General features: G+C 38.6%; 2 protein-coding genes and 1 long non-coding RNA gene across 6 annotated transcripts; 2 read left to right on the forward strand and 1 right to left on the reverse strand.

The window, feature by feature from the left end:
- Positions 1-282: 282 nt before the first annotated feature.
- LOC112290375 (uncharacterized) lies at positions 283-2134 on the forward strand. 2 transcript variants are annotated; one of them, XM_024536554.3, is made up of 4 exons: positions 283-426; positions 543-822; positions 1485-1685; positions 1929-2134. In XM_024536554.3, the coding sequence occupies exons 2-4, from the start codon at positions 712-714 to the stop codon at positions 1962-1964; spliced, it is 348 nt and encodes a 115-aa protein (XP_024392322.1). In that variant the 5' UTR covers positions 283-426; positions 543-711; the 3' UTR covers positions 1965-2134. The 2 variants fall into 2 exon arrangements, with proteins under 2 accessions (XP_024392322.1, XP_024392323.1); XM_024536555.3 differs by having other exon boundaries at positions 283-822.
- Positions 2135-2546: 412 nt separating this feature from the next.
- On the reverse strand, positions 2547-8312 carry LOC112290374 (CDPK-related protein kinase). The gene is made up of 11 exons (XM_024536553.2): positions 7244-8312; positions 6649-6779; positions 6420-6461; positions 6006-6114; positions 5567-5645; positions 4951-5247; positions 4695-4804; positions 4399-4506; positions 4086-4148; positions 3655-3822; positions 2547-3393 (listed from the first exon to the last, which is right to left on the reverse strand). Exons 1-11 carry the CDS (start codon positions 7784-7786, stop codon positions 3256-3258), a joined length of 1788 nt encoding a protein of 595 aa, XP_024392321.1. The 5' UTR covers positions 7787-8312; the 3' UTR covers positions 2547-3255.
- A 703-nt stretch (positions 8313-9015) lies between these two features.
- Positions 9016-16421, forward strand: LOC149987899 (uncharacterized). 3 transcript variants are annotated; one of them, XR_016505958.1, is made up of 4 exons: positions 9016-13418; positions 13632-13685; positions 14028-14219; positions 14458-16421. It is a non-coding gene; the product is annotated as an uncharacterized LOC149987899 (long non-coding RNA). The 3 variants fall into 3 exon arrangements; XR_016505960.1 differs by lacking the exon at positions 9016-13418 and having other exon boundaries at positions 13451-13685; XR_016505959.1 differs by lacking the exons at positions 9016-13418; positions 13632-13685 and having other exon boundaries at positions 14013-14219.
- The last annotated feature ends 2428 nt before the right edge of the window (positions 16422-18849 follow it).

The following is an 18849-nucleotide window of genomic DNA, read 5'->3' on the forward strand; positions in this document are numbered from 1 at the left end:
GGAATCATGCAACACAAATTCTTCCAAGCATTATCACGATATCCGCCTGAAACCCTTCGAACGAATGTAGAATCCACTCTCATCCAACGCCTTCCTCAGGATGAACAGAGCAATGAACTGCCCTTTTCACACCTTCCAAACTTCTGACACTTTCGAGACATCGAACGAGACTTCGAGTGGGAAAGCAAAAGCTAACTCCGAAAAAAGCAAGAGTCGCTAACAACTCCACGGTGCGAACGAAGATATAACCTGGAATGAATTCCTGCCACTGACTCTTCTCTCGCCTCTAGAGGAAGACGCTATGGAAAGCACTTCTGCGTTCTCGTAGATTCAATCGACGCAGAGTTGTGAAGGAGGAGAGTTAGTGAAATCCACCCTTCCGATCGGTCTAACCTCGAGCTTGATTGCGGCATCGATATTGTGTATGTAAGTGTGTGTCGAAATCTTCGGCTTGGGTTCACAATCCCTGCCACACAAACCCCGGACACTGTCGCGAGTAAGCTTTGTTTTGTTTGCTTACTCAATTTGTGAACGTATTGCAGCCATTGCCGCTCTCGGAGGAGCATATCTCTGCAACAGGTTTTTGCAGTTTCTGTCGCTGATTGTATTTGCCCGATTCTGGAAACCTCGGTGGAGAGCTTTACCAGGTGCATTTGAGGCATTGGCAGCGAGTTGTAGGAAGGATTTGGCGTTGGTTTGTGTTTGGTTGCAATGCCGACGCTGAACATCCAGACTAACGTACCTTTGGACGGTGTTGTCACCTCCGATATACTCAAGGATGCTAGCAAGGCCGTGGCGCAAATTCTCAGCAAGCCTGAGTCGGTACGCGCATGCCTGTTGTTGAGTTAGTTTTGTTGTGGTGGATTGAGCTGTGAGTGTGGCGATTACATAGTTTGATGCTCTGTTGACGCGATTTGTCGTGCTGTTTGAGCCGTTTGGTTAAGGGTTGTGCCTTATTGGTTGTACTTCCCATTTTGAGGTTCGCCTTTTTTCTCACAAGAGCAAAGTATTTCGAGTTTTAAGGAAGGGAACTTTTGTGGTCATGGCTAGAGTCTGGAGGGGCTTCTCACATTTGTAAAGAATCTTCTTAGCACTGCCTGGTTCGTTAATCGTGTCTGAAGTGGATCTATTGTGACCCTTTATCCGATATCCTTTAAGTATCTTCTCCTCTTATCTATACGCTACTGTCATGGTTAATTGTCATATTTCTCCAATGTGAATCTTGGAGAGAGTTTGTTGGACAAGCAAAGAGGACGCATAAACTGCAGTTGGTATCCTGTAAGGAATAGGCTCTCTCGGACGTAGAAGATATGTTCCCTCGTCACTCAGTATGAATCGTCTGAATCGTGCATCATCATAATCCAATTAGCACTGCTGTGGAACTTGCCTCTGTTTAGAATGTGCTTGAAGCGTATCTGTCTTAGTACAATACACGCTACCTTTTTCGAACTCTTCTGATTTGCAGCTGACATCGTACTTTTCAGTATGTCTTGATATCTTTGCGTGGCGGCATTCCAATGAGTTTTGGAGGTACTGAAGAGCCAGCTGCTTACGGGGAGCTTATATCTATCGGCGGCGTCGGTCCGGATACAAATAAGCGTCTGAGTGCCGCCATTTCAGATATCCTGAAGACCAAACTGTCTGTCCCATCCAACAGGTTCTACATCAAGTTTTTTGATGTCAAGGTATGGTCCGTACCTCTGTTGAATTTGAATACCTGGAATCATAAAAGGTGATCTTGTTTTCTGTTACCCTGCATGGAATTCAGAAGCCGTTAGGTGACCCTTTCATTCTACATAACTGTCGCTTCCAGATTAGGCAATTTTTCTGGTAGATAGTACTTGTCATGTGTAATCAAATTAATTTCAGAAGTCATTTTGAAACGAACTTTCTTGAAATGTGGTTCAACCTTGTGATGTGACTTGCAGAGATCTGATATGGGCTGGAACGGCTCAACATTCTAGCTACATCTCCATCTGTTTACATTCTGGAATATTGGGCGAAAACATGGCGACGAAGATGGTGTAACTTTCTTAATATGTAGCAATGTGTTGTCTTTGCCATCTTTTTTATGATTGTATGTTTCCTGGCCATCAATAATCAACAAGAGTCATGTACTCCGCCAACAACCGTATTCGTGAGCATCGTGTGATGGGCTTAATGTACTTATTTCATTGAATCTCGTTCAATGCTAAGTACCCACTCTATGTTGCAAGAACAAATAGAACTCTCGTAGGTGGGATTATACAGAAATTGGTAGGACTTTTATTTAAGTTTCCTAATTTGATGTGTATACCTCTGATAGCTGAAGTTATGATGAATAGACATATCGTTCTAACTTTCCTTAAGTATTTTAACATACCTTGTATAGCTACTATTTCTTAACAAATAATATACGCAGCTAGTCGTAGTGTAGCACGCACTAAACGATCTCGTCTATGTACATTTTTCAATGGTAAGCGAATTGGTGACAAACACGAGCAGGCATATCATAGAGAGCAAAATGATGTTCAATCAGGTTGATGTAAAACAACCAGACACACATCTGACAGTTCTGAATTGGTCATTGCAAATTATCAAACAGCTTATTGATACAAAAATACAACCAGAGAATGTCTTCGAACGAAATCCTAGCGTTCGTGCGACTGCATTGCTGAAACAGCACATGAATAAATTACAAAGCTTCAAGGCAATAACAGCTTGAAGAGAGACATCTTGCTGCTGCGCTCTGAATTTCCACAACCCCATAGTTATCAGATAAATCCCTTTCCAGTGTCGCCTTCTCCACATAAGCTCAGTCTGCCTATCTACCTGCTTCCTGAACCACAAATTGCAGCATTATGAGGATCTCCCAACTACAGAGCACTGAATGTGTGCCTGATTACTGCCTAAATCAATGAATATAATCCGTAAGAGAGGTGGCACAGGGTCCCTAAAAGTGACTGCAGACAATAAATTTTACCACACCGACTGCTTGAATGGCAGCCCAGAGCTACGTAGACAGGGCAACGTTGACAAGCAGTGACATATCTATCGATACACCCACCGAGGGTGTCAGATGGCTTCCACCACACCCATTGAACTGGATGATGCATCTTGTTGTCCATGCTTCAGAGGTGAAATCAATTCAAACGACCACAATCATAATCAAACACGGCAGATGCAGACTGTGGTCGACAGCCCCAAGTCACCGTGCTTGGACAGTTTGACCTCCGATAATAGGATGATTAAAAAGTAAAAAATAAGAAAGAATCACTAGTGATGATTCCTATTGGTACGGGTGGTTATTCCGTGCAGCAACTTGGTGAATCCAACAAAACTTAGCCTGCCATCTGAGTGCCTCAACCATTCATGGAATACTTGTGCAGGTACATTCGGCGCTAGTCCTACCTCCTGTATTGTGATCAGAAGGGAAGTAAATCAGCTACACAAGCTACTAAAAAAGTGACAGATTGAAAAGAAAAGGGGAAAAAAAAAAAAAAAAAAAAAAACACACACACACACACACAATTGGGTTGTATGAAAACAGCATAGTCTACTCAAATGACTGGCAAACTGTGGTGCAGAAGGGGTGATGTGACGAAAAATAAGCTCACCAACACATCAAAGAAGGACGGAAGGACGATGTACAATGAATAGAAGAGAGATTCTTACGCGAGCAAGTTCTTCTACAGAAATAGAACGGTTTCCTTCCTTTTCAAATATATCGAAAGCAGCACGAGCATGTTGTTCCCAACGGTCTGTCCCTTCTAACTGGTGCACACTTATGGCCGCTGCACAAAACTCTGAGAAATCCATCTTCTTCAACGAAAGCGCATCCATCTGTAGACACAACAATGGATCAGCACTTCCACCAAAATGCACCAAGGAGCCACACAAACACAAGGACACATTTAAAAGATCAATAGGTAAGGCAAAATTAAGTAGCTGTGAGATTAACTGCATGAGAAAAGAAGCATATTCATGTAGAAACTATGAACAAGACAGTTGAACAAAAGCGTACGAGTCATGACAGCTTGTTCGACACGCCCCAGTTGAGATAACACACATGAAGCCTCGAGGATATAAACTGATGAACAACTTACCGAGTTCAAAATATCAAACACTCGTGCCTCCTTCATAGCTTCGGTTGAATTTTTCATTAATGCCTGTGCAAGCATGACCAGCCCACATAAGTCAGAGCAGTAGGTCAAAAGAACACCTTCGCACAATGTAGATAGATTGAACGCATAGTTAACACTGAGTACACTTACGATGTACAAGATCATCACCATCAAAAGAAACTACACCTTGCAAGCAGTCAATGCTGAGGAAAATGAAACATAAAACAGAAACAAAAAAGAAAAACAAGACATTGAGTGAGTCAAATGTCAAAGATACTAAAGTACGTGTACCCACCTGTTTAAAATTATCATATGAAATACGACCACTTTTATTGGGCTCCAGCAACGAAAATTGAGTTTGAAGGTACGACAATTCATCTTCTGTAAGGGTCTTTGACAGTGCCTGATGACAAAATCAAGAGCGCTATACAGATCATTACATGTTCTTCTACCAACTCATAAATACATCGATGACTAATTGAAACTGAAACTACTCCATCGCTGGTTAGAGTCCAGAACATTTGTAATTCCATCTTCTTCAACTAACTAAACCAAGAATATTAGGGGAAGGATAATTTTCCTGCCACCAACCTTTAAGGCAGCCCGCCTCATGGAAGTTGCACGAAGATAAGCTCTCACCAGTCTGTACACTATGATATCCAGGGGGATCTCCACCTTGTCACTTCGAATCCATGGATGGGCTGCAACCTCCCACAAAAAACTTAGTGACAACTCTGCGCTGCCTACAATTTCCAAGATTTAAGGTACTGCGAAGTAAAACCCACAGTGGCATATTATAGTATAAGAGGAATGAATAGGTGGTGAATGTATGGGAGTAAAAACATACTTAGGGCTTGTGCAGCAGTCATGCGTTTCCGACTATCTTTGTTGAGTAGTCGCTTCACGAAATCCTTGGCTTCAGGCGAGACTGAAGGCCAGGGAGCCTCGTCAAAGCTTGGGTCAGCTCGCAATACTGCCCGAAAGATACCAGACTCTGTCCGCGCCCAAAACGGCCGGCTACCACATAATAAAATGTACGTGATTACTCCAATGCTCCATACATCAGCTTCCATGGAATATGACCTGTGCAATACCTCGGGCGCTACATAGTATGCACTACCTACAATGTCATTCAGTCTTTCATCTGCGATCCAACTAAAACAGATTATAAAGAGTGTTCCAGTCTCTGCATATGGACAACCTAAACAAACAAAGACGTTAGCATTATAGCTGCCGCACACAAGCCAAAACTAGTCTCAGTTCACAACATCCGAACCTAGTCTATTATTCAAAACCAAGTACAAGTACCATCAAATAATGATCTGGTCACAAAATTCACTCCCTCACGGTACTAGTCACCAATCGCACCTTGGGACGTAGAAAACATGTGAATGATTTTTGGCATTCATGGTTGATACGCAATACACACCACAGAGATTGCAGCCATATGCAAAGTAACTCACCAGGCTTGATAAAATCTGATAATCCAAAATCAATGGCTTTAAGTTGCGCATATTCATCCTTCGTAGTAAAAAGAAAATTCTGTCCGATAAAATCATTCGAAGAGAAGTGTCAGACAAGACTACACTGTTGGGGACAAACGAAAAACACCTCAAAGTCGTGAGATTACTACAAGGAATTACAAAATTCAAATCTCGAATTCTGATAAATAAGCAGAATCTAGGAAACTTTGATAATTTGACCATTAGGTTTATGGATTTTCAAAAAATCATTTTGGAACGCTTCTCGGCATAGTAACAGTGTTTTGGTCGAATTGAAACCACTTCGCTAAGACGTTAGCATAAGTACATACTACATTACGAGCTCACTAAAAAATTAGAACCCTGACTCCTTGAGAAAGGCAGGTCTCTTTGATGACTCTGATGGGTGGGATGCCCGCACCTCAGGCTTCAAATCGCGGTGAACAACACCTTGCAGGTGACAGAATGCGACAATGCTTAAAATCTGTTGCACGACAATCTTGGCGTCGTCCTCCGTATACCTTCCACCCCTGCACAAGCACGTCCAGACCAGATAGAGGTACAAGAGCAACGAGTGAGACGAAAACTACACCAAACCTACCGTGGCAAAAACCTCCTCAGCCATTCATATCAAATACAGTAGCCTCGAAAAATGCGGCATACAATGCTCAGCTTACTCCAGTAAAAAGTAAATGCAACAGCGGTAACTGACTAAATAGAGTCAAACATACGAACATACTTTTCTATTTGTTACCACACCATGCGAAGCACCCATAAAACAAGGGAAAACATCCAAACCACCTGAAAAACCGCTCATCACATGCTAAATTCTTACCGCGTCAAAATACGATCCAAGAGTTCACCTCCTTCGCATAACCTGCGTGAAAGGTTCGGCAGATGTCATACTAAGAAGGGCTATGTCAGACATGTGAAATACAACACAAATCAATTGATGTCAGTCGCAGCGTCAATTGAAGAATCCGGATTCGTTACACCAGTGTAGCCTCTGCCGATCAGAAACAGCTATGCTAGAATCAAATCCGCCCAACAGCACCGTTGCTTACTCCATCACAATGTATACGTTCAGAGCGTCCTCGCGAGCATCATAGAACCGGACCAAGTTGTGATGTCCCGTCAGAGCCTTCAGGATCTTCACTTCTCGTCGCACGTCCTCGATGGCAATGGCAGTTGTCATCTGGCACAGCATTTTTCCAACGAAGTCTCAACATCTTCCAGTCCCACTGAACTCACAAGACAGGTCAAATCAAACACTTAAAAACAACCTATGTGCACCATATGCATTACCAACCGCTAATCAGTGTGGATACTTCTTGTCACACACATTCTCCCGCTGCACGAGGTCAGTTCACAGCTCAATCCACGGCTGACGTCCTCATAACTGCGTCGATTGCTAGAGCACATTCAGACTCTCATCCCTTAAAACCTGCATTGCCCTACCGACCACTACACTCCGCTCAATTCCACTCTTCTGTCAATGCTCCACGAATCTGTGTGGGCAAACAAGCCATTCCGGTTGGCTGCAGCCACATTCGCACCCTTGGTTCAATCCCCATACAAAAAACCACCCTCTGGGCAAATTTCAGCTAGTGCGCACAACAATAAGCACGCCCATGACGACAGCAGACACCCACCCCATACCTTCGCCTTCGAAATTATCTTCACTGCGACCGGTTGCCCCTTGTGGTCACCCTTCTTTATTTTCGCATAACATGTGTGCCCGAAATGACCCCGACCCACTTCGTGCCCAAGCTCATACTTGTTCGTGAAGTTTTTCGGGTACCCGAAATGTTTGTCCAACGGCTTCTCATTATCCACCGACTCCAGTGTCGCCCCTGCCTCCTTCGGCTTCGCCCCATGCCGCTTCACAAGTGACGACTGGATATGTTTAGCGGGAGAAGGGGGAGGAAATGGCCGCTTAAAAAAACGACGCGGGGTCGAAGGCGCGGGGGAGCTAGCGTAAGGAGGTAGCGGACTAGCTGACGGATGCCGCGGAGACGGGTGACTACTACCGAACGGCGTCTTCTGTCTCATGGGCGACGCTCCTCCGTTGTTGAAGCTGGCCCGGTTGCTGTTCCTGCGAGATCCATGTTTCGAGATAGGAGTCTTAGACGCCGAGAATTCATCACCATTGTTGAAATCGTCCCCTTCAGGTCCGACATATTTACCATAACACTGACCCATTGCATCGGATCCCTCTCCCGTGCAAGGGCGATCTAAGTGTTATCCCCTTAACAAACCCCACTCTCCCTGCGCCTCATATCCTCCTCACCCCAACGCTCACACAACAAGGCTGTCCTTTAAGCTCCACCATCTGCTGCACTCGAAATCAACTAACCCACTGTGTCTACCACTCTCAACGCTGGGCCTGCGTTGAGCTCTTCTCCTCCCGCGAGACCCTGCTGCGAAGCTCTCTGCGCGGCGGCGGTGGTCATGGTCGCTGCGAGTCGCATCCGCCGCACTTATCACCGCACGCGTCCAAAGTGGACTACGACAATTAGGAGTTATGGGTAGTGTGCAGAATCGAGCAAAACGACGATGCAGCATCCGCAACAGCCTCACCACGCAGAAAAATCAGAGCAACCTCAGTGTCACGGAAGCAGCCCCGACCGCACCCCCGCCCTGCCTGCTGCTGATTAGCGAAGCTTGGGGCCCGCCCGGTACCGTCCCCGCGGGGCCTTTTGAACGCCCCCCTCCGTCGCTTTCATCCCTGAATTCATTCACTATGGCGTCAGCATTTATTCATCCATTTTGGGACTCCTTTCTGACTGCGCCAGTTGGGTGGGTGACCTGGCAGCTTGTTGGAGCCTCGTGCGGATGAGTGGATGAAGTATTTTGGATAAATGAAAATCCTTGTGTGGATGATGCTCGCAACGGCCTCATCCGTATTGATGGATGTCCTCCTCCGTATGTGCGTTCGTTTGGCCTTTCATCTCAGTTTTCATTCATCCATCATTGAATAATGCACTCTTACACTATGAATGCTCACTTGATGGCCCATTGAGTGGCGTCACAAACAAACAAGCACTAGACTTCACCCATTAAAGTATATATATATATATATATATATATAATATATTGTTCCAATTTTTCTACTGTTTTTTTTTACTCTGTTCTTATTATTATTATTATTGATTAGAAAGAGGGCTCGATTTGGGAAACCTAGTAACTGGAGTCAACTTTTGGGCTTTAAAAATGAATGCATGTTATCTTGATTGAAAACAAATGGGAACATGGCATGGGAATACTTTGCCTTGTTTGTATGTCAGTTCTCACATTCATTGTTGGGTCCTTTTTGTACAGTGAGAGAGTGCATATATGTTTGGTTTTTTCTAAGTCTTGGGTTTCTATGTGATCATCAGGTGCAGTTTTGGTGTTTTTATTTTGTGCCATATACATTTTTGGTACAAGCTTTCTCATCAATGATAGAAATCATGCCTCGACAACAACAACAACGACAAAAATGAATTTTATTTTATTTTATTTTATTTGTGAGATGTTATTCTACAAAAGGGTATTTTATAATCCTGTAATTTATTTATATTTTTACATTTTCCAATTTTATCTCTTCGCCTTTTTTAAAGACGTTATCTTTGGTAGAATATATAATATCTTCCTTTGAATTTTTGAAGTATATTTACATTACCATACAATTTTGGGATTGGAAAAACTGTACATGCAAACACATACATGCACAAATGAGGCAAAAGATAAAACCTTCACAATTTTTCAACTACTAAAATGCAGAACTTTGTTCAAATGAGAATTATGAGAAAAATGAGAAAATTCAAAAGTTAATATATATATATATATATATATATATTCACATGGTCCATGTAAAAACAGTGTTTTTAATGTGCTTCTGTACATGTGAGTGTGTATATATGTATATTATATATATTATACAAAAGAATTGTACAATTTCATAAAAAGTACAGACATGAAAAAACTGTTGAAACTACATAAAATTATGTGCTTGTGTTGAAATTTGATATGTGATTAAATAAATAAAAATGCAACTATGGCAATCCATCTCTACTTTCAACAAAAGATGATTTGTACTTGAAATAAAATAATAAAAGAAACGCAAATTGATAAACTGTTGTTAGAACATTAAGAATAAGTTTCATATATATATATATATAGTTTAGATAACTTGTGATTCATCACATAACTTACAATTCTCAATCAATGCCACAATGCTTTTCTGAGAGCTTCAACGAAGTGGTCAAAGAATACTTCATTCTCATGAAATGAACCAAGGTTTCAAATTGTTGTTAAGAATTACAGATGAGATTGACCAGAGGCTGAGAATAGTGAATTTTCAGATGTTTCCAAATGAATAATATTATTGTTTTGATGCAATAATGTCATGATAAAGAAGTAAACAATTATGGGCTGAAAACTGTAGAAAAAAATAAACAAATAATAGTACAATACTGTTTAAGTGTAAGTCTTGTAATTCGGCCGTTATTAATGTATTGTAAAATATACAAAAAGAAAAGAAAAAAGAAAATGAAAAGTATAAACTAAAATTAACCACAGTTGGTCTAGTGTAATTTTTTCAGTGATTTAACAATATAATTCAAACATAAGATTTATAGGAGAATCAATTTACAAATTTCAGTAAAATATATACATATACATACATGTGCACAAAAAAGCACAAAATGTATAAATTAAACAATTTTTCTAGTAATCAATTAATAGACATAAAAAAGTGAAAAATGTTATTATCACAAGATAGAAAGTAGCAAAGCAGTATGCAAACTTTTGAAGAAGAAGATTGTAATAAAATAAAATAGAGCATATTACACTTGCTTTATTAATTTAAAACCATAAAAAAACAAATGGAAGTGACAAATTGACATGCATGTAGGCTTACTCCAAGAATTGTCTTGTGTATTAGTTTCCATGGCGAAATATTATAAAACTTGATTTTTTTTTAGCTTCTAGAAAGTTCTCCACTGAAAATTATTATATGTCTACTTAAGCAACTTAAGAAAATGAAGAGGCGAAATAAAATTTGCTGGTAATATTTTCAGTTCAGAAAATAATCGGGTAGTGATTTATGGAAAATTATAATGCAATATCAATTGATACATAGAAACATCAGAGGAAAACAAAAACAAAAAGTTAACTAAAATAAATATTGTACTCCAAAGGATTAATATGAAACATAAATGAAAATCAAATATAAAATTGTATCATCAGGAAAACGATATAAATTTTGAGGATTTAAAGACAAGGTTGAAGAAAATTAGTTTATGACTATCATCATATAATATCAAAAAGGATGAGTATTATTGTGTGCGATTATAATATGGATTCTTTAAGTACTAACATATCACTTAGCAATGAAACTCTTAGAAAAAACGATAATTTGTATACATATTTTTATATTGTAACAATGAAAATATAACCCTGAATTATAAAAGTAGAAGAGCTATACAGATAATTTAAACATTCAAACCTACATGCAATTTTTAAAATGAGTTTAAGAAAAATTGCTTTTGAGACTTTAAAATTATCAATTTCAACTTGAAAATACATCCTTATTCCAGTAGAGAAATTTTCATTTTGATCATGAAATTTGGGAAATTATTTTTAGATATTTGGTTGTTCAAGAAAAGATGTGATCATTTGTTACAAATCAAACTAACCACCCATAACATCAATGATATGATTATCTTATAAACATTTACTCTGAAAAAAATAATGAGCACATGATAAGATTGTGAATATTGATGTAGGCAAGCATGAAGAAAATATTATGATTATGTTAAAAAGATTTTTGACAGAGTTTTATTTTTTTATTTTATTGATTGTTTGTTTGTTTGTTTGTTTTTTAAGTATGATATTTGAGCATGAAATATTTGGGATTAATGAATTTTACAATCGATGGCTGTAAGAAAATCACATCTCCTATAACCCAAATTTCAAGATATTAAGCCATGAAAATGACAATTTGATTTTCACAAATAATGGTATTTAAAGTAATCACACACAAAGAAAAAGGATTCCTCAGATATCAATTCAAATTATAAGAATAATCACTTATTGCAATTTGACATTGAGCACATTGCAATCACAAATAACAGTGGAATTGATAATGCAAGAGTTTTCATTGATGATAACAACATGTTGACTTATTTTTAATAATAGACCTTCAATTTCAATGAAACTATGCAATTATAGATTAATGCATTTAATCCAAAGCAACTTTTTTTTTAAAATTTTTATCAAAATACATCCATCAGTATTTTATTAACTTTACTTTCACCCATAACAACTTTTTACAAGCAGATGAATTGAAAAGAAAACACATAACAAATTCAATACCATCTAGAGTACCATCTGAGTAGTTAGTATTGCTATTTATGTACCATAAACAGTGAAACCTGCACTTTCATAAAATGTGAATTTTAATTGATATCTGTTTAACAATCTTTGTTTTTATATTTATATATGTATATATATATATATATATATATGTGTGTGTGTGTGTGTGTGTGAGAGAGAGAGAGAGAGAGAGAGGGAGAATGAGGATCCTAAAATTGTGACAATACTAAAATTTATATTTGAGTAACTTATTACTTGTTTGTAGCTGTTGCCATAGAAAATGCCTTCACAACCATTGATGATTTTTAAAAATAATCAATTTATACAAAAAGTTAAAATCACACAATACATTTTCAAAGAAAAAAACAACACCACAATTTACATGAATTTGTATTCAAAAAAACAATCCTTAAACATTATAACACCATTTTTTTTCTTTCTCAATTTGAAAGGATAACATCCATAAGAATACATACTAAATAAATCATATAAGCCTACATACATAAACACATTGATACCTACTCTATTAGAACTGTATTTCTAAAAAAATTACATTGAACAACGATTAACTCATTTTCATGTCAACAGACAGATTCTTGTTGATTGAAAACCTCACTAGACCAAAAAAAACAAAAAAAAAAAAAAAAAAAAAAAAAAAACCTCACAACAATGGATAAAAAAAAATATCACCAATTTTTAACCTCATCTTTTCAACAACAAAGTTACAATATATCCATATATATATATATATATATATACGAATATGAGTACACTCGTGTATTGTACAAATTTTGCAACTCATAAAATTATTGCTATTATCTATTTACAAATCTGCAAAGAAAGTGAAACCCTAGACTCTCAACTTGCTATGCTTGTGGATTGCAACCAAAGTGAGGGGAAGGGTGGGTCAGTTAGATAGATAGATGAATGAAATTGAGATCCTCGTACGGATGAATGAAATTGCAACACAAGGACGAATGTGTGAATTTATGGATGGATGAAGTGCGGGTGAGGTAGGGGAGCCTTGAATAAATACCCTGCCTTGGGCCTGGGCACACGTTGTCATAGCCTGGGCCACCAGCCACATGTGACCATCCCCATCCTTTATTGTCATCTGTGGAAATGGAGTGAGAGAGTGAGAGAGGGACAGGACTATTCCAGCTATAAAACATGCCTCCTCCTGCTGCTACTGCTGCTGCCCCACTGGAACTGTACTGTACCATTCCCATCATCATCCACCCCCTCACACAAGCTCCTCCACATGCTTGGAGTGTGTATTTTTAATATTAAAATCCCATTGTTGGGTGCATGCCTTTTGGGCAAAGGGTGACAAAATATGATGGGAATAAAAAAGAGAGAGGGAGCTTCCACTCACCCCCCCCCCCCTCTCTACTTAATGCCCCTTCCAAATACCCATTAAAGAATGAGGGAACACTTCAATGTGAAAAATTGGGCACTTGCTCGTGCAAAAAGGGTTCGCCTTTTTCAACACCTGTGAAAGAACAATAGTAATTGCTTTATGCCTGTGTGTGGACTAATAGAAAAACACATGTTTTTGTTGTAAGAAACATGTGTTGCTGAGATTGTGGATAAAAGTAAAACAATTGGATTATGTTGCTTTTTGCTTTAAATGTGCTTATTTGATTTGTTTTACACTAAAACTTTGAATGTGTATTCTTTATTACAGAGCCAAGCACATTTGTTTGTGTATAACATGACAAACGAAATTGATTGTGAGATGGTGAGAATATGTGGATGTCTGCATGTGATTGTTAAATCAAGCAATATCAGTGATCTCATCCATAATGTACAAGTTATGTGGGGTTTATATCCCTCGGTCACCATTACACAGCTTAATTACTGCATCACAGTCCAATAAATAATATTTTTTCTTCTTTCCACGACTACTCCTTCACTATACAAGAGAGTGTGTATGAATATACATCCTCTTATTTTTCACACACATTTTCTCAACTTTAAAGTTGCTATAGGGTAGTGGGTTTTTTTCAAGGAAAGTGGAGCCCATTTTCTAGTTACCATGTACTAATCTTTCCTTGAGTTTGGGAATTCCTTTGGTGGATAGGGTTGAGCTGGGCATCATGTGAAGCCAGTCCTTGTGTACCCACCTTCAAATTCAGTTGCTCTCAGGGTTGAATGTAGGTTGAAGATTCTGTGACAAATGAATGAATGAATGACGTCATCTATTCACAGAGCTGACGATTCCTGGGGGTCATCCTTCCTTTTTCCACTAGAATGCAAATGCCAATGCGGTTCGGTATGTTCACTTCTGGTTTCCTCTGTTCCTTGTCGTTCTATAATTAGGGTTAGGGTTTCGGTTTTGCCGTGTCTGTCCACAAGCCTCACCACTCAGGACGTCGATCTATCAGTAGGTTTCCTCTTCGTTGCCTACGCCGAAGCTAGTCTCTGTAATTTTTTTGGGTTGCTTGCTCTTCACTTGCACACCGCTGGTTGCGTGGGAGTCGTTAACAGTTCCATGTTGCAATTACTCCCAGTGTTTTGTTGCGCCTGTTGCATTCAAGCGAAAGGGTGTTGCTACCAGATTTCAGGAAGGGCCTGAATCCCCGGAGTCGACTATTTGTGTGGGAAAGAGACGTTTATAATCCTCCAGCAGGAAGACGACATGGATGTGAAGCAACCTCGAAAGGACTCACATCTGGGAAGGGTGCCACGCAACTCCCATTGCAGAGCGGAAACTCGGATTTACATGTCTAGAGTAGGTTTCGGACGACCTATTGTAGCACACCCGAGAGGACCGCGAATCCAGTTGACCAGCCTTGGTCAGCTAGTTACAGCTTTAAAAAAAAAAAAACGGATCTATGCCTTGTATACAAGAACAGTGTGTTCCTGTGTTTAATTATTAAATTCGTATTGTTGAATGCTTCAGATTGGCACTGTTCAGGATTGGGCAACAGTCTGATTCTACCTCTTTACAAGAATGGGGATAATTCTTCCACTCACCCCCCTATTTGCGTGAAGGTATCTTCAGAAAGATGACCACATGAGAAAGCTCAATCTTCACATCAGGGGCCTATTCATGGAGTTCGTCATAGAGGAGGAATTCTTCATGTTATTACAACAGTGATCACCTACAATTTTCAATTAGACCCGACCATTGTGCATGCGCTTTTCTATTGTGAGTATTATGCACTTTTCGATTGCGAGTACTTACGACAGTGACTGCAAGCCGCGGTCTACACAACTCTGGTGGTGAAGGTGTGAGAAGCTTTCACGTCGTTCTTGAACTTCATATTTCGTATCTCCGTGGATCCTTGACCAAGTCGCTGATGCGGAACTCTGCAGCACTTATGTCCTTCGTCCTTCTAGAGACATTTATTCAGAAGACGCTGAATTGATGCACTCCTTTAGTGTGCAATTTTGGCTCGCGTACGGTGAATGGTTGAAATTTGTTGCATTGAATGGCACTTACGAACGGAAACATGGCATATACACTCTGGATTTAAAATATTTGATACCTTCCGTTATTGCTCTTCTCTATCCGGGATCTGAGGCTTTTCTCCAATGTCAGGACTTTTCAGTAGTTCAGAAGTCCATTTGCAAGGCCAACGACGCATCTGCTTAAAAATGGTTCAGTGTAATGAAGAAAAGATCCAGTACTTCTGGACCCAATCTTGTGCTCATTAGGCGTCGTTACCGGGTTTGGTAGCCTTCAAACTCCTGAAGCTTTCAGCGCAGCTGTTATTTTGTCAGCAACCTATCACGACCTCAAGTCATTAAATTAGAGCTTCTACTGGCGTTTCTTAAGTGAGAGCATTCTACCTTGCAATATTACTCTTTTAATCATAGGATTATTTTTGTTTAGGTTTCAACCATGTTGAGGTGGAATTTCTAGAATTGGAAGAGCCATGACGTGAAAGACCACGATCAGCATGCACGAGGTGGAGAAGCCTTCGAGATTACGAGGAAAGTCAGTAGAAAAAAATTCAATGTATTTGCTAACAATCAGATGTTTACAGACATCTCGTTGACTTGCCTGAAGTTCTACACGATCAACGAAACCAACAAAAACCTATCTGCACCCAATTCACACATGGTGCATGCCAAAAATTAATGCTCGAAACTTCGAGGGAATTGAACCTTTGTACTAATCCCAAGTGCTGAGGACATCTTTTCATTGCTTGTGAGTACGAGTATGAAACAGACCGTATTAGACACTTTCTCATTGTTTAACGATGACTCTGCATTTGTCTTATGGTTACCAGAATCGAACCACAGCCTTAGTGCTTCTTCAGATTAGCACGTCGATGCAGACACTGTACCTGATTTCAATCCTTACACACTGTAGTGCAACTTTCACACCCTGTACAACTTGTACTCCAGAAACGAAAGATTTACGGGTACATCTAGCACTAACTCCACAAACACCCTTTACACTTGCATATCGTTGAATTCGAGTTTGATCTGACCAAGTTCAGATCAGAGTGGTTCATTACAAAAACAGAGGTTACTAGGTGCTGAATCATGTGTTCGCATGCAGACTCCTATTACTTCACCTTATCCAAGTTTCATAGGGAATCTTCAACGTTCGAGCGCAAATTATCGAGTTACATTCTCAATACCTGTAAGCAGTTACGACTACCTCTTGACGATTGGAAGACTTCTGATTTAACCTTCGCTTCACCTTCCGGACAGGAATTCTATCAAACAATATTTGAAGCCCTACAAGATACATCAGGATATACACGAGGCTATTAATCTCCACTTTTCGAAACGCTGATTCAACAAAATTTCCAACTCACCTACACAGGGCGTTGCGAATTCAAGGAAAATTACATCAAAGAAGGTAGAATTGCTTGCTCTGAGCATATTTCCTATGGTGACCTTCTCATGAAACAGAAACAGTAGTTGACCCATAGCAATTTCATATAAAAACAGGCTGAGCTCCTGAGCAACAGAAAATCCATGGTTAAGAGAAGTCCACTGCACAAATATGTTGCATGCATCACAAAAATGACCACACAAAGATACGTATTAGAGACTCACAAGTTCAGTCTAAGATCCTACGCTTCAAATTCAGAACAGAGTCTCGAGCTCAAATCCAACACCTGCCTTACTCTTCGGACCACCATTTCAGACCATTCAAAGCTCCTCCGGCTGAGAATTGCTGTGTCTACGCTGCCTGTTTCTTGCAATCTGCAAGGAGAGTAGTAGCATGTCTGTTACAAAAACTGGATGTGTTATGAAAGCATGATGGATATCATTTGTTGTTAACAAAATGTGCTGAAAGCCAAGGGGAGGCATTTCTAGTGTCTTAGTTAAGAGTTGGATAAGTCATAGCTTTTGGTACATATAGTATGGAATAAAGCAAGTGGGACTTAATTCTCTATTGAAAGAAGACCTGATATATCCCTAAAAGTTAGAAACTTATTTCTAGGGAGAGGTTTTGTGAAGATGTTTGCCTCCATTTGCTTTGTGGCACAATATTCCAAACCAATTTGTCTTTTTTCAATACATTGCCTAATAAAATGATGTTTTGTATTCCAATGTTTTGTACAACCATGGTATATTAGATTCTTGGTATAATAATAGTATTTTAGTTATCCTCATAAATACAAATCATTTCTACTTTAAGAATGTTATAATCCCTAAATACTTTACAAAGCCACAAAGTTTCTCTTATTGCAATAGCCAAAGCTACATACTTTGCCTTTATTGATGAAACATAAACTAAATATTACTTCTTGCTTGACCAAGTGATAATTGCTCCACCTAATATAAATGCATAACTTCCTATTAAGCAGCATGTCTCCATACAACCTGCTCCATCTATATCACTATAATCTATAAATTAAATTTTTTTCTTCCTTTCTTCTATATTGCAATATCAAATATTTTATTCCTTATAAGTAATAAAATATTTGTTTGATTATTTATCAATGCAAAACATGTAGATGTGCCATGTATTGATTAAAGTGTTGAGAAGAAAATGCAATGTTATACCTTATATCATTTGTAAAGTATAACAATGAACCTAAAGCTTTTTGATAAAGCTTCATACCTTTTGCATCCAAAAGATCATCATTCTTATGCTTTATAATATGACTTTGTACCATTGATATAGCAATTGCCTTTGCATCTTTCATACCAAATTCTTTCAAATTTTGATAAATATACTTAATTTGACTCAAATTAATAGTATCATTTCTCTTATCTTGCAAAAAATCAATACAAAGAAAATCACTAGGTTCACTAAGGTCTTTCATCTTGTAGCACTCTTATAATTCATTCTTTCATTTCAAAAGAATCTCAAAGTTCTTGCCACCAATAAGTATGTTATCAACATAGATAATTAATGCAAGAGCTAGTCCCTCAATATACATTATGTACAAACAAAGATCTAATTTAGAGTGCTCCCGACCAAGATTCAATAAAGATTTATCCAAAATTTTGTTTTATCTATGTCTAAATTGCTTCAAATTGTATAAAGTCTTTAGAAATTTCAACACCTTGCTTTTGTGTTTTGATGGAATTTCCAAGCCTTTTAGAATATTCATATAAATAACTTCTTCTTTAACTTTGTCATTTAAATAAGTTGAAACAACATCAAATTACAACATATTTCAATTAAAAGTAGTGATAATTGTAATAAATATATAAATTATTATAAGGCAAATAACTAGTGCAAAAGTTTATTAGCAATTAAGACCCTTCACTTGAATAAAATCTTTTGCAAGTAATCATGCTTTAAAATATTTAATAGAGCCATCACTAATAAGTTTTTTTAAAAATTCCATTTTAAATCCACAACCTTCCTACCATTGGATAAAAATAAAAATTTCCGTATACCATGATCTTTCAAAGAATTGAGTTCTTTCTTCATGGTATGATTCCACTATTTGCAAAAAAAAAAATTCATGGCTTGCTCA

This window comes from Physcomitrium patens, chromosome 13 (genome assembly GCF_059467195.1).
Source record: "Physcomitrium patens ecotype Gransden chromosome 13, ASM5946719v1, whole genome shotgun sequence".
Taxonomy (NCBI): Eukaryota; Viridiplantae; Streptophyta; class Bryopsida; order Funariales; family Funariaceae; genus Physcomitrium; species Physcomitrium patens.